The following is a 24,304-nucleotide window of genomic DNA, read 5'->3' as shown; positions in this document are numbered from 1 at the left end:
AAATTTTCAGGGATAAAAGGACTTTATATGAATTTTATATAAAATTCCGTTTTATTTTATTTTTTTTTTTTTTTTTTTATTTTTTATTTATTTATTTTTTTTTTTTTTTGTAAATTCGGTTCCAGTGCCAAGTTATGGTTAATTTCCTGATTTTAAAATGAAATTTTGTCCGCGAGTGTTCTCAAGAATGGCTAAAGATATGAACTGAAGACTTCTTAGAGATGATAAAACATGATTTCTAGATTGGAGAGGGCACCTTTTCGTTCGTCGTCGGCACTTCCGGTCGCTTACGGAAGTGATCAAAGAAATCATTAAATTTCAACTTTTCTTTCTTAAATCAATTCTTATATCGCATTATTGCATCTCTTTTATAGTTTTGAAATATATTGGTCCCACCGGAAACAAAAACGTCAACTTCCGGTTATAAAAGAAAAACTATATAATTTGATTATTTTTCTTTCCCATTAATATCTTTTGTAGATAAAGTATTTGGAATGAATTTTAAATATGTTATTTAAACTGCAATTATCTAGAAAAACGTCAAATATCTTTGTAAAATTCACTTCCGGTCGCGTGTTTTTCTGTCCTCAGAATGAGAAGTTGTCTGAGCAAGATCTCGGAAACGGTAAGAGATTAAGACATCAGATTTATATTAGCAACAGATCTTAAGATGTAACCAAAGCCATTTTGCTTCAGAGCGTCAGCCGTCACTTCCGGTCGTCACAGGAAGTGATCAAAGAAATCGAAAATTTCAACTTTTCTTTTTTAAATTAAAAATTGCATCACTTTATTGCATCTTTTTCGCAGATTCGAAAAATGTTGGTTCCACCGGAAACAAAAACGACAACTTCCGGTTATAAGAGAAAAACTAAATATTTTGAGTTTTTTACTTTCCTATAAATATTCTTTATAGATAAAGTATTTGAAATGAATTTTAAATATGTTATTCAGACTGCAAATGTCTAGAGTAACTCAAATATCTTTCAAAAATTCACTTCCGGTCGCGTGTTTTTCTGTCCTCAAAATGAGAAATTGTCTGAGCTTGATCTCAAAAAGAGGTAAAAAGATTTAAACACCAAATTTTTATGAGTAACAGATCTTGAAGAGTAGGTAGAACCATTTTGGTTAAATGCGTCAGTCGTCACTTCCGGTCGTCACAGGAAGAGATCAAAGAAATCAAAAATTTTAACTTTTCTTTTTTAAATTAAAGTTTGCATCACTTTATTGCATCTCTTTCGCTGTTTTGAAATATGTTAGATTCCACCAGAAACTAAAACGTCAACTTCCGGTTTTAGCTGATAAACTACGTTATTTCTATATTTAACTTTCTCATAAATAATGGTTATCGATAAAGTACTTGAAATGTTTTTATGCATTTTGTAGATACTGCAAATGTCTAGAGATTTTTCGATAAAATTCACTTCCGGTCGCTTGTTTACCTGTTCTCAAAATTTGAATTTGTTCTCAGAATATTCCTCGGCAACAGAAAACGACTGAAGTCTTCTAGTTACTTGTTATTATTATATTATAGACCTTCACCATTATTGTATATCATACCAGCAATAAAATAGGGCAATCACATATACCCGGCATGTTTCAGGTAAAAGTAGTATTTTTTCAATTTCTGAAACCTGTACCTTTCTAATACCAAATTTAAAATTTCATGCAAAAATTCTAATTTTTGTCAATTTTACCATTGAGCATCATGGTTTCGTCTGATTTTGAAAACAAAAGCCGAGGTTTTAATATCTCAGACAAGTGGAGAGCAAGAAGGTTATTCTGCATCTTTCACGATACTGTAACTAGCAACTCTAGCTCTAAAATACCACTTATCGTGTCCCCTATAAAAAACAAGGTGTAACTAGGCCATTTTTTAGCGCGAGCTATTAGAAGATACATTTAGTCCATGAAATATGAAAGTAAAGTACTGATTAAGATCTAAAGTCTATTTAAACAATACAATTTTTGAGTAGGACAAACATGGACCTCTAAAACATTAAACTGGGGTCAGATGCCATGGAGGTCATAGCTGTCGCGTGCTCATTGTCATGATTGCGTTATCGGCGTAATCTGTCGTTAATTCAGTGTGAAAATAATTTCCTTAGAATATTTATAAAAGACGTTAATCAATATTCGTCCTAACGACAGATTGCATTTGCAAAAGGCCATAGTATTGACCATGAAATTTTCAAATTTTGACTTCAAACGAAATTGCAAATACCCTTGCATCATCAACTTGTTTGTCAGTAGCCTGTCTCGTTTCAAAAATATTTCTTACCAAGAAAATACTCTTGCATATCGAATTGGTTCAGAGATTTAAAAGTCATATACAAGTGATATTTGTATATTGCTACATTAGTAACGGAAGTTGACGAAGTCATCGCGTTTTTAATAAAGTTTTTAAGTCTGCAATGACTTTCTCTAGTAAATATCCAGATGTATAGCCGTTGTGTAAAATTGGCCCAAGAATTTTTATGAAAGACGTCAATAAATGTAACAACAGAGGGTCAGCTAGTACGTTTACTTATGTAAGGATTGCAATGGAATGTAGACAATTTGAGGTTTTGTAGGATTTTATAGCGTTTAATCATTTATGAACTTGGTTTTTACATATACTTATTAATTCATGTAATTATAAGATTGCAAAATCATTTTTTTTATTGTTTCATCAGTAGAATCAGAGAGTTGAAATGTGGTAGGAAAGCTTGTGGAATGGCCAATTTAGCCAGAAAATACACAAATTTGAGAACGTTAAAGACGAGACATTGATATGGCCTAAATACGAGTGTTGTTCGGAAAGTTCGCGGACCATGTCAATCTTCGTTAAAGTATCTTCAAGAAATTCAACATGAGGACATAATCAAATGTTAGAATGTTTATTTTGTTGATATGTGAAGTTTCATATCATGTGATTTAATAGCAGTCATGTTATAAAATTTTAAAATCTACATGTTTTGTAAATCAGCTTCCAGCACTTTTTACAATATTCATGATATTAGCAATTGATATTCCATATTTCAGCTCAAACAGTCTAATCTATGCCCTAGCACTTTCGGGATTAATTAGGTAGATTCTTATCGTGTTAGCGATATTCTTTCCATTCTCGGTCGCTGTGCAACTCGTTAGCACTTCGATAAGTTGATAATCTATATGATTGCTTTGAATAAATTATTTCCATTTAGTTTTATTGATTCAATTTAAAAATTGGCAATTGTTTCGTATTTATTAAAACATTTTATTAAACCAATGGATCCACTCCTCTGGATCACTTGCACTGCGTCAAGTCAAGGGTAGTGACGTCATTTATGACACAGGATTTGCTTCTCATAACATGACAGTATTATTATTATTAAATGTTGTGATTTTACATGCTTGTATAAATAATTGATAAAATGAATGAACAGAAGTTGTTATTTACGCATCATCATGTGGTTAAAATAATTTTTGTCGTTTGTTTTAATGACGTCACAATGAAACTTCCCATACAGTATACATGAATCACAAATGTGAACTCAGACCTTCTTTAACGTTGCTGAGTTTCAAATGTTTGAGACAACCCTATCAGGTGATTGGGTATAAGATCCCAATGAGGTATGACTCTTCGGGTCCTTAAAATGATACAAATATATTTACTTTCATTGCAGTGAGGATTTATCCATCCATCTGCACAACCTTCTCGACAAATACCGTCGACTTTGTTGCATGGAAATCCTTCTGCACAGTGACCACTACACACGCTTTCACAGTAGTATCCAAAGGTACCGTATTCACATTCTGAAATAAAATATAGAATTAAAAACATAATTTATAATGAAATATTATGAACAAATAGAAGTATATCATATATATACCTTGATCACATCTTTTTTCACGTGTATGTTTCCATCCTACTTCACAGTACCCCTTAGGACAGGAACCATTCACGTGGTTACACGTTGCGTTGTTTAGACAATACCCGCAAGGACGACTACAATCCTTTCCGTACATACCTTCCTTACATGCTGAAAATATATGACAAAATATTATGAGAAGATATTTTGCCAAATTTATTTTCAATGTTATTAAAAATTATGATAATCGAACGAAAATGATTATTTACAAAGATAGAGTTGAATGCGAACGTGTCATATATTAGGAGATATTAATTCTAAATTCAAAGGAAGAAAATGCAATTTATATTTCTCGGCGTATTGTCTTTTTATTACATACATGCACAATTTTTGAAGATTTTGCCGTGTGAGAAGAGGGGGCATCCAGTTGGCCCGAGACACTAAAGTAAATAAAAAATGTCTTTGCTTGCTTTTTTCCAAAACGCTCTGAATTTGTAAGCGCATCATTTCAGAAATATTTTGCAAAAATATGCAGTCTTGATAAAAAAAAAACCTGGAAAAAATATTCACTTAATTCATTCAATTTAAAAGTCAAATTCAAAGTCATAGTTTGTCTGTTGTTTAAATCCAATTTGTTCAACTATGTTAAGGAAGGAGGATGGAAATGGCATCTTAGTATCTTTTGATATCAAAAGTATTTTTTTTTTTTTTTTTTTTTTTTTTTGCTGGCGCGCATGTATCCGTGTTCACGATCTCATTTTATATGTGCGCATGCATCTCGATTTAAAATCATTTCTTTTCTCGTTTGTGTGTAATTTACCGTGCAGCTGTTGCAAAAAAAAAAAAAAAAAAACCCACGTAACTTTTAAAAAAAAAAACCAAATCAAAAACAAAAAAAAAAAACAAAAAACAAAAAACAAAAACAAAAACAAATAGACAAACAAAACAAATCAGAACAAAGAAATGATGGCTCCGCAGTTTGAAATTTTATCTATTTAAAAATCCCCTCCAAACCCGTTGCAAGGGGATAATAATTGTACTAAAACAAATATTTGTTTAGTCAAATTACCCCTTATTTAGGTAATTTTTTAATACATATATTTTTTTAATTTTCTTTGCATCTTATATTTATTTTTATGTTATTTTCACGAACAGTATTCAACCTCAAAAGTCCATTAAACAATACTAAATAGGAGCAGAGCAAACACGGACCTCCAAAACATCAGAGGTGGGATCAGGTGCCATGGAGGAGTGAGCATCCCCTGCCGACCGGTGTCACCCGCCGTGTCCTCCTTGTCATGAGTGATTTTTTTTTTCTTTTATGTCAAGATGTAAAAAAAAAATCTGAGTATGAATAGAGCATGAATAGAGAAGTCCATATTGATATTTTTAGTCATTTTTACTGCATGCAATATAACTCTAAATAAAAACAGTCTGCCTACATGCAGTATAATTCGGTCCCTGAAATGTTCTACTTTCCCATTTTTCCGTTCGCTCACCGTCCGCTCACCGTTCGTTCAGCGTGCGTCCACCGTTCGTTCACCTTGCTTTCAACGTTCGCTCTCCGTTCACAGTTTTGCGTTCTGCGTTCACCGTGCGCTCGCGTTCAACGTTCACAAAGCGTTCACCGTTCGCTCTCCGTTCGTTCACTTTTCGTTCACCTTGCGTTCAGCGTTCACGTTTCGTTTAGTATCGTTTAGTCTTCACCGTCATTCGGAACTCCGAAGTGAAAGGACTTATCTTTTATGCAAGTAAGGATTTACAGGAATTTAAATTTAATAATTAACATATCGTGTTTAAACGATCATTATTATCATGGGGAAAAAAATATCTACAATATGTTTTATTATTATTCTAATTTAGCTGTTAGGTTATTTATTAAATTACTCTGGAAAATAAATGTTGTTATAAATAATCTAAGCATGTACCTATGTACATGTAGAACGATGCTGAAAAATTAAATTTAAATACGGGAAATATACGGGTACTTCAAGCACTGCAACATTTTGTTGTTAAGTAAAAGACGACAAATCGTTAATGGAGAGATAATAATCCATGTCAATTAATTTACCAACTACAGGAAAATTATGAAAGTATTATTTAAGAAGTATTTATTAAGAACACTTTTTTTTTCAATTACTATAGAAATACATTATTAGAACTAGTTCAGAGAACTGCGGATATCCAGTTAATTAAATATCTTTGGAGCGAATTAAATTGATAGTGTGGTTAAAAAATATTTATTAAAATGTAATACACTACCATTCATATATAAAGTCTATTGTAAGAGAGAAAAAAATCCTTTCTTCACAATAACTTTAAATGTTTGCCATTCGACATGATTAAGACCCCCTCCCCCCTTTCCACCTAAATCCATCTAAATCGGTTACATAGTCAGCATTTCCGGTATATTCAAATTAATATTTAAAAAGAAGTTAACGATTTTGTAGCACAAACATTTCAGTCTCAAAACAAACATGCATCTAAAAAAGTCATTAAACAAAGTAGTTCAAAATATACACGTGCCGACGGTGGTATTTTACATTGGCCAGGTAGTATGTTTCAAATTCATTCTTAGTGTTTACGCCCAATGTGTTTTTTTTTTTTTTTATTTATTGGAAAAGTTGGAATCAGATCTAGAAATGATGAAAAATGTTAAAACTTCTTAGAAATACTACAATGTAGCACTTCGTCCTTGGTGTTCACACCTGCACAGTGTCGAATGATTTTGATCGACAGGACAAACACGTGGACTTCTTGTGAACTTGAGGTAAATAAAAAAAAACGATTATGACTGTCAAACAAAATGAATTTGTTGATAAAAAAAAAGGTGACTTTCAATGCCTGATTCATTTAGATAAAAATTAAGAATTTTTGTTTACACAGGTAGTACATATACATGTACGTGCATTTGTGAAAAGGGGGCCAATACGGACTCTCTCTCTCTCTCTCTCTCTCACACACACACACACAAACACACACATTTCCGTTTAAACAAAACAATGACAAGTATTACTTAGATATCAAGTTTCGAAATTTTAATCCATAACAAATAATATGAATGTTTCTTTGTATCATCTTGTCCGAGTATAATCACGGGGTCTCTAGATACATGCACGTGTAGAAGTCTGCTTAATAAACCATAATAAAAAAGAAAAGACACATAAATATATTATTGCATTAGATTTTTCAAAAAACACGGAAATACATGTATGGTTGTTACAACCGTTGTTATTCATTCTATAAGTCAGTAATGTCCTCTTCGAAAATCATTATTTGTAATGGTTTTATATATCAAATAAGAATAATCACATTTTTTTTTACAACTAGATTAATTTTATCTTTTAAACTACAGAGTTCGTTAACAGTAACAATGTTTTACAGCGATAAAAATCTTTTGATTTAACAGCTGAATTTAAACATCATACATGTACATATGTGCAGAAAATATTGTAAAAAACTTAATTAATAGTTTTACTTAATGTGTATTTTCATCTTTCTTAGGACAATTTTTGAATATTTATTTATTTATTTTTTCTCCTGACTTTAGGGTACAATAGAATAGATACAATGCAGGGAAAAGACCAGAGGCATTCCGAATAAATCGCTCATCTTCTGTTCACTGCTCACTTTGCGCTCGTGTTCTGCGTTTGCTCACCATTTAGCGTCCACCTACCGTTCACCAAGTTGCGTTCAGGGTTCAAACAGCGTTCACTCACCATTCAATCTGCGTTCGTTCAGCGTTCGCTCACCGTTCAAGTGGGAAAGTAGAACGTTTCGGGGACTGTATCTCCTATTTGATCAAAAGTGACTTTTGAGTGTAAGAAAAAAAATTCTGCATTAACGATTTAACCCCGACCTTTATCACATTTCCTTTCTGCAGTGTTTTCCCATCCAGATACACAGCTCTTATTAGGACAGTATCCTGTTACGTGATCACACACTGTATCAATGGCACAATGTCCACAAGTAGATTTACATCCATGACCGTAGGTCCCATTCTTGCATTCTTAAATACATTATAATTATTGCGTGGACCCTGAGGTTCACGCATAAAAAAATTTAGCGGGCTTAAACCGGATGCCATGGGCTTACGTCGGGCTATGTATGCGCGAGAATGCTAGAGAGTTAGCTTCTAAGACAACTTGCCCTTAAAACAATTCGATATTAGAAAATGCCAATCATTGGCAAACCTCGCTCTAAAATCTGCACATCGTATTTATGTATTCTTCAGCGTAACCAAGATCCGAATTTCTCTTTTATACATATATCCTTATATTCAAACTAAATTCTATGGTACAAGCATTATAAATAAGTAGGAAGAACTTATATAGATAGCTTAACAGCTTGGACATTTTGAATTAAAAACTTAATTCAACTACTAGATTTCAAAAGATAGTCTTCACTATGTTTACCGGCATTATTTTTATGCATCAAGGTTCGCAAAATAATTTGATAAGCAGCAATCGAAATATAGCTCAATAAAGGCCTGTAGCAACGTTTTCTCATTTGGGGGAGAGATAGAAACATAAATCTGCGTACTACAGATCTGTGTTACACGTGTACCATCTATCTTTCCAATGATAGAATCTTCCGTATACATCTAGTACAGATGTTATGGGTTACATGTATCAAAATAGCCCGACTTTTTTAACGACAAAACTATAGGCCAATCGGGGATAAAATTTAACAATCTTGCTATGAAAGTACAATCACTCAAAGTAGGCAGATCATTGTAGAAAATGTTAAGGAAAGGTTAACCTGTGCCACCTTTCAGAGTAATCAATGAACTCGTCTATGGGTGCATTGACAGTCGTTGTAACAAGAAAAGATATGGGTTACCCCATATCCAAGATATTCGACTTTTAATTTACTCCAATTTTCACTAGAAAAAAAGCTGCGCATGTTATAAAACTAGTGTATAACTCTTTATGTCCAAATGTTGTTGCAAATATGTTGCAAATACTGTCACCAGTCTAAGCGTCACTAGCAAACAGTGCACACACCTGTGCTTGCAAGACCAAAGAGCCTGGTCTACACACGTGCGTTAAGATTGTCAGTCGCGTCTTCTCAGACCTTCTGGCGAGCTCGGAAAAATGCGTTGTTTTGCCTAGAAGTTAAGATTGCAGGTCCTGTATATAAACCATTCCGTTATTAAAAAGAGACAGAGACCCCCCCCCCCCCTCCCCCCCCCCCCCCAACACACACACACACACACAAAATTAATCTTTTTGTGTTTTTAAATTGATCGAGTTAATCGATAACTTAGCATCTCTTTAGAGACCCTTAAGCGCCGAGACCCTCTGGTGCTCAAATACAGTGTCTGATCAAGCAGTTTTTGAAGGGGGGGGGGTTCTAGGTTACACCTCAGGCACTTAAATTTAAGCCCAAAAAGAGTTGACAAGCACAATTAAATAAATAAATAGAAATAACAACCTGTGCAACGCACTGAAAAATCCTGTTTTTTTTTTTTTTTTTTTTTGGGGGGGGGGGGGGAGGGGGGGGGGACTTCGTCTAACTTTTCGGTAAATTTCGATATCTTTTAAATGTTTGATTTTCCATATTTCAAACCTTCTGCCAACAGTGCCAACACCCGGACCCCACTCTCTGGATCTGCCAATTGAGTTAAAATTCAACCATTACGATACCTGCATGTTTAAGCCTCTTTTAATTCTGTTGTTAATTTTAAAGGATACATTACAATTGTGATAGATACCTAGATAAACATTTCATAGGATATTCATATCAATACAACGTCATAATTTTTTATCATTACAGCCTAATTAAGCAGACTTAATTAACGATGAAAATTACGAGATACATGTAAAAACAATTAAGTTTAGTTACACCTGTGTTAAATCACAAAATCTAGAAATTTTCTGTGAATTTCGTTTAGAAACACATGCATACATGTATGGTGCACGTATTGCAGTCCTTTTTTAAAGGACAGCAACTTGTTAGAGAGATAAAAACAAGCAGGCGTAATTTTGTAGATATTTCTTAAGAGAACTGAAAAAGAAAAACAAATATGGAAACTTTTCCTGACTTAAATTAATGTCGGGTTTCCTCAATTGCATACAGTAGAGAAAACGAGTAGTTTCTATTGTTGAAGGAAATGTTATTTCTATACAATTCATCAAGGGATATGGACAAATATCTCCCACACAGGATTACATCATAACGCCCGTTAGATATTTTAAATTACTATTTTATATAATTTTATAGCGTAATGATAAGAGCAAATTAGCAGACCTTTATCACATTTCCAGTCTTCTGTGTTTTCCCATCCAGGTGCACAATTTCTATCAGGACAGGATCCTGTCACGTGATCACACACTGCATTACTGGCACAATGTCCACAGACAAAATCACAGTCATGACCATATCTACCATTTTTGCATTCTAAATAAATTTATGATTATTTAGATTCATGAAATGAACATTTAGCGAAAGTATTTTATGTTTTAACCATAATGGTTTTACATTCTCTAAAAATAAAATTTGTGATTTACCCATTTTTTTTTCTAAATGTAATTTCAGTCCTTGGTCAAAATTTTACATAAATTGATCAATATATCTGTTTCAAAATGAGTAGTTATATTTTCTTAATATTTATTGTTATTTGACGGAATCAAAGCAATATGCAAGATAAAATTAAAGCTAAAACATTGAAGGCTAAGTTTAAATAATTACAAACTCTTCAAGCATGACACTTTTACACGTATCACACGAATCATTAGTTAACGAAATGTTTACATCGGAACCATACAATTTAGCCACATTTGAAAAGAATGTGATATACTGAATGAAGAAAACTAAAACTTCAAATTAATAATTGGTCGCCCGCATGACGCAGTGGTAGAGCGTTTGCTGTAGAGTCGCGGAGTAAGGAGATGTTCCTTCCGTCGCAGGTTCGAATCCCACAGAGGGACGTTGAGTCAGGACCTTCGAATGAGATCTATAAAGCGAGGCCCCGTGTTGCAGTAGGTGTTGGCGCGAAAATGATCCTTCACTGCTCAAAAGCAGTAAGTGCTGAGCAGAGGTTTAAATTTGCAGCCCTCTTCCAGCAAGTGTTGGCGTCTCAATGAGTGAAAATTATCGAAGGGACGTTAAAAAAACAAAATAAACAAATTTTTTGTATTTCTATTTGCATATGGTTAAACCGAGCTCGAGTTTCATTTTTCATCTTTTTCATCAGATTATGTACAGTGTACATGTACCTTGAACATCATTTATTCATGGTTTTTCTTGCATATTTCCAATAAAATTTCGGCGTTTTATGAAATATAAAGAATATTTCAATATTTTTTTTTTTTTTTTTTTTTTTTTTTTTTTTTTTTGGTTGAAGGATAAGGTTTCAAGATTGGTTACCTCACGTTTTCCTGTATCATTTTAAGTAACTAAATTGCTTAGCACAAGAAAATCTATACATTTCATATTTTTTTCTTTTCACTTATCATAATATATTTAACAAAATGTATGAGCTCATCACTATCCACTATAAAAAATTGTTCTTCAGATTACAACATATGACTACACTACATTTCGATCATAAGACATAATTAATAACGCAGTACAGTTAAGGCAACATTTTCTATAAAAAGGCACCAAAAACGAGACACTTAAAGTTCAACCGTCTTATTTTTTAGTATGAAACTCTATCTGAAATATCTTAATGGCTTTATGAAGAGTTTGTCCATCGCTTTTCAAATCGGCATTTTTTGTCATCATGTGACCCTCTACAGTCACGTGAGCTCCGATTTTAGGTCAAAATATGAAATGTCAAATTTAACCAAAAAGTGCAAGGGCAAGGCATACAATATTTGAACTGTACAATGTTTCATTGTGTCCCTTAGAATCTATTCTATCGGAAAACTGATGCTCATTCAGTCAGATTTCTGAGATATTTAAGTTATTCATTGAAAACAAACACCAGTATTCAAAAATAGGGTATTTTTCATCATTTAATCGGAAATTTTAAATTGCCTAATGAATTATAAAGAAATGAGCATCACTTTTTAAAAACTATACAATAAAGTAAAGAATTTAAAATAAAAACCTACCTCTTGGGTTGTCGCCTTGCCCTTGCACTTTTTGATTAAAAATTGAAATCTTAACACAATCATTCTAAATATAGTTTTCAAACGCATCATTGACCCAGCATGGGAGATAACTCTGTGGTACTTAATAGAGTTTGTGTACCTCGCAAATTTTGAACAAATAATACCTACGGACTGTGCTGGGCTTTATTTCATTAAATCAAATCGGTATGCATAAAAAATCCTTGACTTTACTTTGTTTTGTATATCTTCGTTCTTTTATACGCTACACAAGACGTATTTGACACCTACCGCATTTCCTCCGTTCGTCAACAATAGACCTAAAATTTGCCGCAACATCATGTAAATCAATTGGAAAATGCCCATGGTTAAAAATATTGAAAGATTCAATCATTTGTAATACAAAATAGACAGCCGCTATCAATGATAAAATATTTATTCTTCCCCATTAGACACACAGAAATAATATCTCCAACAGAACTTAGGTTTTTTTTTTTTTTTTTAATACATGTGTGATTAATTTAGTTATCAAACCTTCAACTGTTTAGTGATTCTAGACTACGTTAAAAGTTTTAAGAACAGGAGGAAGGGACTGGGGTGCTTACTCCTGTATTTAATAACCTGTTTTCCTTTCTACAGATCTACCCCCCCCCCCCTTCACCAATTTGCCTCTGGCTCCTTTGATACCATTTACCTTACTTGCATGTAAAAATAAATTATTAAACAGTGTTTACATCAGGTTTTACCTTTTTGGGTATTTAGCACAAATCACATGGGGGGGGGGGGGGCTTTAGTCTCATATTTTTGAGTTGTTATCAATCCATGCGCAAACAAGATAATCATAGTAAAACTTTGTAATAAAGAAACATAGCTGTAAAAGAACAGGTGAACACAATATACATGCTGAAATTAAGATCTTGTTGGTATCCAAAAGCACAGACAGGCGCGTAGCCAGAATTGAAGTGAAACGTACGCAGAGAACGGCTGGGGTCCGCTTTGAGACCCCCCGTTGGTCCAGGGCGAAGCCCTGATGAGGACCTACATGTAGGGGCGAAGTCCCTGAAAGCTCATGGGTTTTACCAAATATTTCATTCAAAATCATGCCATTTCGATTTTCTTTAGAAAATACAAGACATAGTAATATTGTTTTTAACACAAAGTTAAATAATTTATAGTACCTGTAGAGGCTGAATATTTTTTTAAAATGATATATTGGTATCATCTACTCTTTTTTAACTTTCAGCAACAAATATAATTAATTTCAATTATTAACAAAAATAATGTTACATTTCAAATCATATTCTAGTGGATCACAGCATTCAATGGTTAATATTTTCTCAAAGATCTTTTAAAAAAATTATCAATGTGTCGTAGAAGAATTACAAATTAATAAATGTTTTAATTGGTTGTGGCAATAATTTAATGAAACATTACATTTTTTTTTTTTATAAAGACATGGTAATATTAAATTTGAATTTGAATCGAAACAGTACGAGATAAAATAATTTGAAACACAAATATTCGCTGGGTGGTATTGATATTTTTTCTCTTTTCACAAATCTCTCTCTCTTACACCCCCCCCCCCATTTTTTAAATTTGAAAACGATGTGTACACATCTGCGTATAGGCAGTTACGCACCTGTCAGAATACATTCAAGTAAAGATATTCAAATCTTAACAGCCTTCAAACTTTCACACCATTGTACTGTTAAAAATTCAAAGTATTATTTATCTAGAAAATTTATTTAATTAAAAACAGCTTTTCAAATTCAAAGGCAGGCTGTGAAGGGATTTCTGAGCAGGTGCAAAATATTTTAAAACAGTCCACAGTTCAAACAGTTCTTCTGGATGAAATCAATTCTGAAAACAAAATGAAATACCATTATGGAAAGTTCATTGGTGTTTTAAAAAAGTGATACTCAAAACAATGCATTGAGTAACATGGAAAGCATATACATGACTCTACTGTTTTTATTATCAAAACATTTCAATAATCTTGCTAGGAATATGTATGGTTTAGAGCTTATATGGAGCATACCTTTTTATTTTATTGGTGGAAACACTTGCTGCCTGAATAAATTGTTCAAATTGTTTGGGAGTAGCTACAACACAATATATATGTAATGAGTGAGAAACATAATGATTACTATTGTAGAATGAAATGACATTGCATTTTACAAAACAAACCATGCTATACTATATTTTCTGAAATTCATAAAATAAATGGAAACAAACTTTTGATACAAAACTTTTCTGGGAAATTGAAACCTACGACATTTGCAAGAGTAGAATTGGTAGCTATACTTAATTTAAGTAAAAAAAAAAATCAATAGTATAGAGATAACATTTAATTCTTTCACCTATACAACATTAAAAAAAAATATTTAACACTGGCATACTATAAAATTAATGTGAAATGCTTTAGTGTGATCATACCCGGTGGAGAAATTGATGCATCTATTTTGATAGTTCTAGCTGATGTAAATTCCAGTTTTAATCAGTTCTGTGACAGCTAAAATGACAAAAAAATTATACATATAAACAGTACATAAATACATGTATATACATATAAGACTGACTTAATGTACATGTAGTCAGACAAATGAAAATTCAAACATTTTATCTTCATTAATGTAGAAATTCCACAAATTCACAGCCTAGTGATACAGATAGTAAAAGTTTTATGATTAATTTAAAATATGAAGCACTGGTAAAAACTGAAATCTTAAAATTCACATATTTTTGATTGCCAGAGGTATAAATTAAAATTTATAGGGTCTTATACTCTTGTATGTACAGTGCACATACATGTACATTGTACACTGTGCAGTTTGACTTCACAAATACATTGTGTGACTGCATCTAAATTATACTATTTGATATCATGACGTGCTGTGCTTATATTATGTTACATGTTTGTACATTGCATGTTTAAAAGTGTGCAACTTTCATAATGTGTGTGTTTTGTTTATGTGTGGGAGGGAGGGGGGGGGGTTTACACACAAGGCACTGCATTGCAGTTTGTGACGGACTGTAACAATACATCTTATTGTACATGTTCACGGTTATTTTACATCGATGTAAAGAATAGTATGTCTACATGTTAATACATATGCACATACACACCTTAATGAACACAAAGGGACCTAGGGAGGTAGTGCGGATCGTCTCAGTTTTCCATGTGTTCCCGAAATAAAGTCATCATCTTCTCATCAAAAAGATAAACAAGGCCCAGGTCTCTTATTTTATCCCTATTTTCCTTAAAGAATGTCTGATTGTTGCATTTATCCAGTGCATATCTCAGCTGCTGTCGCCACGTTTAAGCCTTTTTAGACGTAAACATCATTCCGTGTCACCGAGTGCAAGCGCTTGACTGAAGCCGAATGCAGCCAAACGACACAATAAAAAGAGAATTATTTCGAAGACGTGTTGTTACTATATAAGAGAAAATCACTAATGTTTATTTATTTAAACCTGAAAATACAGACATTCATTACAAATTCTCGCAATCATCATTAAATAGCTTTTATGAGCTCTATTTCCTTATATGGATCTATCAAGGCGGAGCAACTGTCATGACGTCAAACCTCATTATGACCTCATTACCATATTATCTTCATGTGTAGCCTTAACTGTACTGCGAATCTGAATCATTAAGGACTAAATGTCGATTTTTGATTTTTATAATGTATGAAAAGAATAGAATCCTTCTAATACTTTATCTAATGTTTCAATAGCAATCTAATTATTTCTTTCTGTTACGCATCTATTTTGTAGCAACTATAGTGAGTTTAATTATAGATTTTTTTGTTTTGGAAATTCAAAGCTATATATATATATATATATATATATATATATATATATATATATATATATATATATATATATATATATATATATATATATATATATATATATATATATATATATGCATGTTTGATGCTTACTTTTACAACTTGGAAGGACATACCCATCCAATCTACAACCCATTTCATCACACTCTCCAGCTATGTTGCAGTCATTCTTACACTGGTTGCAAAGAGAGCAATTTCCATCACTGTCCTGGTATGAACATCCTGATTTGTAACACAACATTTAGTTGTATATTAGTTGCTATTTAGTTGTGCAGTAATAGTCCGAATTACATATAAGAAATGTTCTCGTAGTTGAGTTATAAGACTAAGTTTTAAAAAAAAAATAATCAAGAAAGCATACAGCAAGATTATGATATGCGAATCAGCATATTGATATTGAAAATCACCTGCATAAGGAGCAGCGCAGCCTAATTCATTTGGGAATTTTTACCCCAAACATCAAACAAAAATAGCAATTTCTCTCAATACCAGAAAATGATACAATTTGCGATTTAAAACTTTATACTAGTAATGAACTAAATCAAAATGTACCACATCATTTAATTTGTTGCTAATTGAATCCCAAAGATATTAACATGTCACTGATAGCAATGCAAATGTCGATATGACGTCATCATACTAAGTTTTGACGATTTTATCAGATCAAGCAATTTTTTGAAAGAGAAAAATTCATTTTTTTTTATTAAACATATCATTTAGGGATGTTAGACTATTAGTACCAATGCAAAACCTTTGTTTAGTGTCATCATTGAACTATTATTGAGATAATGCATCGAGTCACTTTTACCTTGTTTTTGTGAGAAGGGTTGGCATGTTTAAATCGAAGTGCCTCATAAATCACCTTTTCGCAAGGGCATTGTTAATGGATATTGACCTTTTTTTCTTAATTCAAATAAAAGAAGTATTCCTTAACATGAAAAGTGCTACTGCTTTCGTGAAATTGAGAGCATTTCTGAACAAATGCATGAAATATTTGGTAAAGGTCACACAAATTTCTACTTGAGTCAGATTACTTGAAATTTAAGCTAGCTAATGAAATGCTTCTATTCAACGCAGTATCATTTTTCCAAAATACTACATGATATTTAGAGACAATTTATCGCTTCAATATTTAATCTTGAATTAGGGTATGTTTTTACAATATTGAAATATGTTTATGATCTCCAAGCAGAACACAGTACATGTACATGTATATGCATTTTTCACGTGACTGCAAAATCAGATGACCAAACTAAATTCAATACAGGGATACTATATTATTGCCTGACGCCACGTGCGTCAGGCAGTATAAGGATTAATTTTTTCAAGATTCGAAACTAAGCGATCATTCTTAATGAACCAGATTTTCTGGAAGCTGATTTACACTATTATTTGTTACATGCATTTAAACAAAGACAGTTTGCAGAAGAAAGAATCATATTACTGATGCAAAATAATGTTGTGTTTAATTCCTTCAGTTTTTTTGCATGCACATGTTTATTCTCTGCGATTCTTTCTACGGGCATGTCCTTGCAACATTTTTTCTGCGTTTCTAAACTACTGGATCAGTCTATTTGCCTTCTACGAAAGGGGTGACACATGTACAATCAATTCGCGCCAAATATCATATGTAAATTATCTTCGCGCCTTTTTCCTGGATTGTTCTATTGAATGGGTCTGATAACTTCTATGGAAATAAATAACGTCTATTCTTTTTATTTTTATTAACAGTAAATTTTATCTCATTTTTAAATATGGTCAGGCAACACTAAAGCAATGGATTTGCTGATTATTCTTACTATTTATCCCATAAGTGAACTAGTCCAATCATAAACAAACTCCCTGGACCTAGTAAATGGGACATCCCTTCTTGATTCAGTCTGTTTCCCACCTTTTCATTCAATATTACATTTATTAATAATGTACGTTACAAGGTTAGGTTTTTAAACAAGAGGCCCATGGGCCACATCGCTCACCTGAGTAACTTTGGCCATGCTGTTCTTTACCAGATTTCCCCCCATTTAATATACCTATTGTGGCTCCGCCCTACCCCCGGGGGTCATGATTTGAACAATTTAGAATCTGCACTACCTAAGGATGCTTCCAAATAAGTTTCAGCTTTTCTGGCCCAGTGGTTCTTGAGAAGAAGATCTTATTTTTTAATGACCCCACCCTATTTTTGTCTTTTGTTGATTATCTCCCCTTGTAAGGGGACTTGGCCCTTTATTTTAACAATTTACACTCCCCTTTACCCAAGGATACTTTGTACCAAGTAGGGTTAAAATTGGCCCAGTGGTTCTTGAGAAGAAGTTGAAAATGTGAAAGGTTTACAGACGGACGGACAGACGGACGGACGACGGACAATGGGTGATCAGAAAAGCTCACTTGAGCTTTCAGCTCAGGTGAGCTAAAAAGCTTAGAAAGTCAGCCAGTAGCATATTATTTCATGCTTTGTGATGAACAAGGATAGTGACAAGAGTAAATCAGTACCCATAGAGGAATGGGCTTAACTCCCGTAGGGTTCTAAGCAAAGAATCGGCAAAATGAAGAAGACATCATGATCTGTACTAGTTTCATTTCATATAAAACACGTTATTATAATTATGAGAAAGGTCCTGAAATCGATTGAAAAGAAAAACTAAACAATTTTTAAACTGCACATGAAGATGTATTTTTAAACTCATTAATAATACATGTACATGTGTATGGTAGGACCATCAGCGCGTGATTTTCGTCCGGGGGGGGGATGTTAATGGTATCTTGATTTGCTCTAGCTATAAAGCGTACAGTCCATTTACTTTGGGTTCTAGAGCAGCATTGAAGCATTTCTGTCTCAAACACTTCAAGAAATGGCAATTAGAACTATTCATAATCTACTTCGACGTCGAGAACGACGGAAAACAGACTAATCTATAAAAAGAGGCCGTCTCATCAATCTATCACTGACCAGAGAAGCGCGCCCTCTAGTAAGAGAGTACATGTAATATGAATTTCTTTAGAATCATCTATATAACTAAAATTATAACCTACGCTATCGCACTTTGAATTTCATCCCAACGTAACTTGTCAGCCCGTGGGCTAACTAATAAATGATTGAATAGAGGCAATGTCTTAGATATTCGTTAATCTGTAGTATTTGGTTATGAGATTTGAGAAAGTCAATTGTACAACTTGTGTATTGAAGTATCGCAACTATGTCGCTCCTTGATGACAGAAACGTTTAGCACCTCTCTTGCTTATACGTTCCATAGATATTGATTGATTAGTCAGGCAAGCTTTCTGAAAAGCTATTACTTGTTTCCATTAATATTAAATTGATGTGATAAGATCATAGCTTTACAAAAAAGAAACATGCAGTTTAAAAGAGTATCTCTTTGTGCGTGTCAATATTCCGCTGATTTTGTCATAGTACGCCTTAGCAGTGCTGTGAATTTAATTTAATTACCTTACTGAGACACGTGTAATGCCAACAATTTAATATATGCATAGGCATTGAATGAGTAAGAAAAATACGCTAAATATCCAATCATTATGATACTCAAGGCCATCTGACTAGTATTTAAAGCCGTATAACGATAAACCGGTTCTATGATGTTTCTAATTACTGTCAGAAATTTAAAGAACCAAATATATATATAAAAAAAAATAACAAACAAATAAACAAAAAAAAAAAAAAACAAACAAACAAACAAACAAACTAACAAAACGTAGCCTCTTAATTAGCAAGGTACACATCTAATAAAATCTTTTACAACTTTAAGTGAAAACGGTTATTCAAGAATAGGAATAAAAAGCAACATCTTTAATGACATACATTACTTACCGTATACCTGCACCTCACATATTTCCAGATATGCTCCATCAATAAACGTTTTGTTTGTGTAAATCCATACGTACTGGGCTGCCCCTTTACATTCCTTCTCTATAATTGGTGGCAGAAATGTATTTCCATCATCCTGGTAACAAATGTTCTGATGATGAGTGTGGGTTGTGTTCGAGATGCGGATACTAAACCTTTTTATTCTTCTTGTATTATATCCTGGTACTAATACAAAGTAAAGTGCCAATAAACAATCTATAATATAAGTTCCAACTCTTTGTGCACCTACCTTTTTTTATTAACATTTTTTTTGACAGGTAATGTTTCCTAAAAATGTTTTTTCTTCATTTTAGAAAAATGGAAGGAATGTATGTTGCAAGAAAACAAAATTGAATGAAACTTCAAGGATCCATTGATACTTCTCCGGTCCATTTTTTGATACTATTGTGTTTTTAATCTTTTGTATTAATAATTCCCAATTCAATGATTATATTCAACAGGAACAAATAAAATAACTAACATTAAGCACAAAGGAACATAACTAATCCGATTGGTGGTTTTATGCATAAATATACAAGCTGCAGAGCGTAAACTAGCGTTAACTTGCTTTGCAAGTGTGAAAAATAATCAATGTGTGATATAAGGGTTAGTCTTAACAGTATAACAAACACTCTGTCTGCTTGAGTTATCCTGTAAGCTGACTTTGTGGAAAAGGGTGTTCTAAAATGAACTATTTTTATTAAAATCAATTACTTAATTTACATACGAGCTTAATTTATTTTGAATTTTTCACTTCACTGTAGCAGAAATTATTTTGCCATCTGGAATATAATTTCATGAAAGGGAAGCGTTGTATAAAACAAGGCAAAATTCTCAATTTAAGAATACTGATCATGTAAAAATAAACGTAAATAACTTACTTCTGGAGTCATTTCTATACCAGAACTTGACAGAATTGATATTGTAGACCTTCCTAAGATTAATCATAAGCCACGCCTCTGTGTGTCCGACAGCGGTATGCATGCAGTGTATGTATGAACTTTGTCTAAAATCCCCATCTACTGTCTTGTTTGGGTGTCCTTCAAAAGCAGCAGAACTACTTTGTGCCATGGTATATCCGGGTCTTACAAGCTGATCTTTAAAAAAAGTTATTAATTAAATATGTTTGTAATTTGATTGATTATTGGTTCTAATTGATTCCTCTTTAGCACACCTGAGCGGAAGGCTTAAGTAAGCTTTTCCGATCGAAATTTGTCCGTTGTCTGTCGTCGTCGTTCTCGTATTCGTAAACTTTTTTCACGTTTTCAACTTCTACTCAAGAACCACTGGGCCAATTTCAACCAAATTTGCAACAAGGTATCCTTGGGTGAAGGGGATTCAAGTTTGTTCAAATGAAGGGCCATGCCTTCTTTCAAGAGTAGATAATTATGAATTCGTGAAAGAAAGGTATTATTTAAAAAAATATTCTTCTCAAGAACCACTGTGCTTGAAAACATGAAACTTATGCGGAATCACTGTGAGGTAATGTAGATTCTAATTTGTTCAAATATGATCCCCGGGGTTGGGTGGGGCCACAATGGCGATCAAAGTTTTATATAGGAAAATATAGTAAAAAAAAAACTTTAAAAATCCTCTCAAGAAGAGCAAACCCGTGATTGGTCATAATTGTATGGAAGAATCCTCATATAGCGTAGAATCAATTTTGTTCAAATCAGGACCCCCGGGGGTAGGTGGGGCCACAATGGGCCATCAAAGCTTTACATAAGAATAAATAGGAAATAAATCTTTATAATATTCTCAAGAACAGAAAAGCCATATTAGATAGTCATATTTACATGGACGTTTCCTCAAGTAGTGTAGAATTAATTTTGTTCAAAATCGGTTGTAGGGTGGGGTCACAATGGGCGATCAAAGTCTCACATAAGAATACATAGGAATTTAAAAAAGAATCTTCTTCTCAAGAAGAGCAAAACCATGATTGATCATATTTATATGGGAGCATCCTCGGGTGGTGTGTATTAAAGTGTATTAAAGCTTGGCAAATAATGACCCCCTGGGGTAGGGTAAAGCCACAATGGGCGATCAAAGTTTTATATAGGAATACATTGGAAAAAAATCTTTAAAGATCTTCTTGTCAAGAAGAGCCAAGCCATTAGTCATATTCAAATGGAAACATCCTCAGGTTGTATAGAATCAAGTGTGTTCAAAACATGACCTCTGGCGTTTGGTGGGGCCACAATGGGTGATCAAAGTTTTACATAGGAATACATTGGAAAAATCTTTAAAATTCTTCCCAAGAACAGCAAAGTCATGATAAGCCATAATAATATAAAAGGATTCTTAGGTAATATAAATTCAAATTTGTTCAAATCATGACCCCCCACCACCTCCCCCGGGAGAATAGAGGGGCCATTAGAGAGGATCAAAGTTATACAGAGGAAACAAAGGATATATCAATAGCAATTTTCTTCTAATGAAGTTATTATGTGTCATATTAGTTCAATAGCATCCTTAGGAATTGAGATTCAAGTTAGTCCTCCCCCCCCCCCCCACACACACTTTTATATTTAAACTTTTCAAGACTAAACTGATTTCTGCTTTTTCCTAGCCAAAGTGCTCGGGTGAGAGATGTGTCCCCTGGGCCTCTTGTTCTAGTACTAATGGCAACAACTTTTTCTGTAACTTCACTAGTGTATCGAGTGTTAACAATTAGATATCATTTTTTACGGAACCATTGTGACAAAAATGTGTATGCAACCAAAATAAATTACTCAATGCATGTCAGAACTAAATGATGAATAAATTTGAACAAAATTCATTTATTATATTTTTCCCTCTTGGATGCATTATTAACTTCAAACGAATTGAAATTATATACAGCTGATATTTTAACAATTAGATATTCTTCTATGAGTTTTCGAAATATCTGAGGTATGAAGGACGAACACCAGCTAATATAAGTGAATAGATTGATTTACTTGCGGATCTAGAGTGAAAATGTTGTAGCGGCAATTGCTCATGTACCAGTTTACTGTCCGAAATAATATATATAAAGATTATTTTCTATATATTGATATATATGTATAACCTAACAGAAAGCGAACCCAAAGTGCGCACACCGGGTTCGCTTTCTAGGTTCGCTTGGGGTCCGCTAGAGCTGACCCCGAACGAACCCGAAGCGCACCCCAAGCGAACGGGCAGCGGACACTTAGCGGACCCAGAGCGAACGCCCAAAGCGAACCCCAAATTCAGTAGCGAACCTGGAGAGCGAACGCGCGTTTTTACAAAAAAAGAAATAATAATAATAATAAATGTAAAGCTTGATTTGAATACATGTATATATTAGGGAAAGATTTTCTAGTCAATTCTAGTAATAATACAATGTAGACCTAATGTTTGAAATTTTGTAAAAATTTTGAAAGTCAATCCAAAATCCAAAAAAAATGCTTCTCACTTTCTTTCACGTCGATGTATATATAGGTCCGTGTAACACTTAACAATTCAAATTTCTAAAACGATTTAGAGTTTTAGAATTTTGATATATCAATTCAAATTTCTGAATTTCAAAAACTCAAACTACATGTATATATATATATATATATATATATATATATATATATATATATATATATATATATATATATATATATATATATATATATATATACCCCAATTTTTAACTGAAATTGTTTCCTACGTGCCTGAAATGGATGATAAAATGCACCGCTATTGAAGGGAAGTATCCTGCATTATAATTGTTTATTGGTACTTGGCAACGGAAAGCGGTCAGTATTCACCACTTCCTCCAAAGTTTTTTTTTTCGGTTGTGTGTATTGTATTTGCATGTTTATCGTTAATATAAACTGTTGGTTTTAAATTCTATAAAATAGTTATTACAAAATAAAATTTAAAGAAAATGAATATTTACAAGATTTCACTCAGTTCATACACTGAAAGGAATAATACTACAACATTATTAATAATGAATACTTAGATCAGTTAATCAAAGACAACCACAACCTCTTTGGGAAAAGAAAATAAATTATCATAATGATTAAATTGAAATCATTTAGACATTAATTTGTGTTGTATCCTATTGTGATAATACTAGTAATACATGGCTTAGTGGCAAACTATAACTTTGTTGAGGTCGTAGAAATAAAATTAATTTTGTTTAATGCTGTTGATTCAAATAACACTTGAAACTTATGTAATATTTAGCATGTGGCTAATAACTGTATATAAGCTATTTAATGTGTCATTTAATCGACCAATCAAACCACAATTGTACAATTTTATTAGAAACTTCTAGGAGTTAGTCGGCGTGCTTTCGCGTTATTTTCTTCCTTCTACCTTGCAACCACAGCAAAATGAAGTTTATTCTGAACTTTGCCGAAAAGTAAACATGCAGTGGGATTAACAACATTCAAGGCCCTTTGTACAACTCGCTGCAGATTCCGAATTCACTTCTGGTAATGCATTTTTACCTGCATAGCTGAAACAAATAGGTCAGGTTATGATTGTGTCTTAATTTTAGCAAAATTGTCATCTATAATCGAGAGGAATAAACACATTGTTAATTATTTTCAAATAATTTTCTTCTATTCCTAAAAACAGGTATTTATTTATCATGGCGAATATAATGACTTGCTATCAGTCAAAAACTTTACTTCATATGCAAGTCCTGTATCTTGATAAAAGTCGGTTGATTGTGGGATTGCTTTAATAAGGAAACTATAA

At 32.9% G+C, this 24,304-nt stretch overlaps 1 protein-coding gene across 1 annotated transcript in view; it reads right to left on the bottom strand.

Annotated features, from left to right (window-relative positions):
- LOC133189385 (multiple epidermal growth factor-like domains protein 10) overlaps positions 1-24,304 on the bottom strand; it is a 112,506-nt gene that overhangs the window by 86,698 nt on the left and 1,504 nt on the right. Inside the window, exons 2-7 of the mRNA XM_061324766.1 lie at positions 20,485-20,700; positions 19,568-19,789; positions 15,838-15,966; positions 10,083-10,232; positions 3,852-4,001; positions 3,634-3,774 (exon numbers count right to left, since the gene is read on the bottom strand). Of these exons, the coding sequence (XP_061180750.1) occupies positions 3,634-3,774; positions 3,852-4,001; positions 10,083-10,232; positions 15,838-15,966; positions 19,568-19,789; positions 20,485-20,700 (1,008 nt within the window). The remainder of the gene's footprint in view (positions 1-3,633; positions 3,775-3,851; positions 4,002-10,082; positions 10,233-15,837; positions 15,967-19,567; positions 19,790-20,484; positions 20,701-24,304) is intronic.

Source organism: Saccostrea echinata, unplaced genomic scaffold (genome assembly GCF_033153115.1).
Source record: "Saccostrea echinata isolate AGI-Se365-2 ecotype Australia unplaced genomic scaffold, CSIRO_AGI_Sech_v1 ptg000018l, whole genome shotgun sequence".
NCBI lineage: Eukaryota > Metazoa > Mollusca > Bivalvia > Ostreida > Ostreidae > Saccostrea > Saccostrea echinata.
This window is presented reverse-complemented; position numbering and strand designations above follow the sequence as displayed.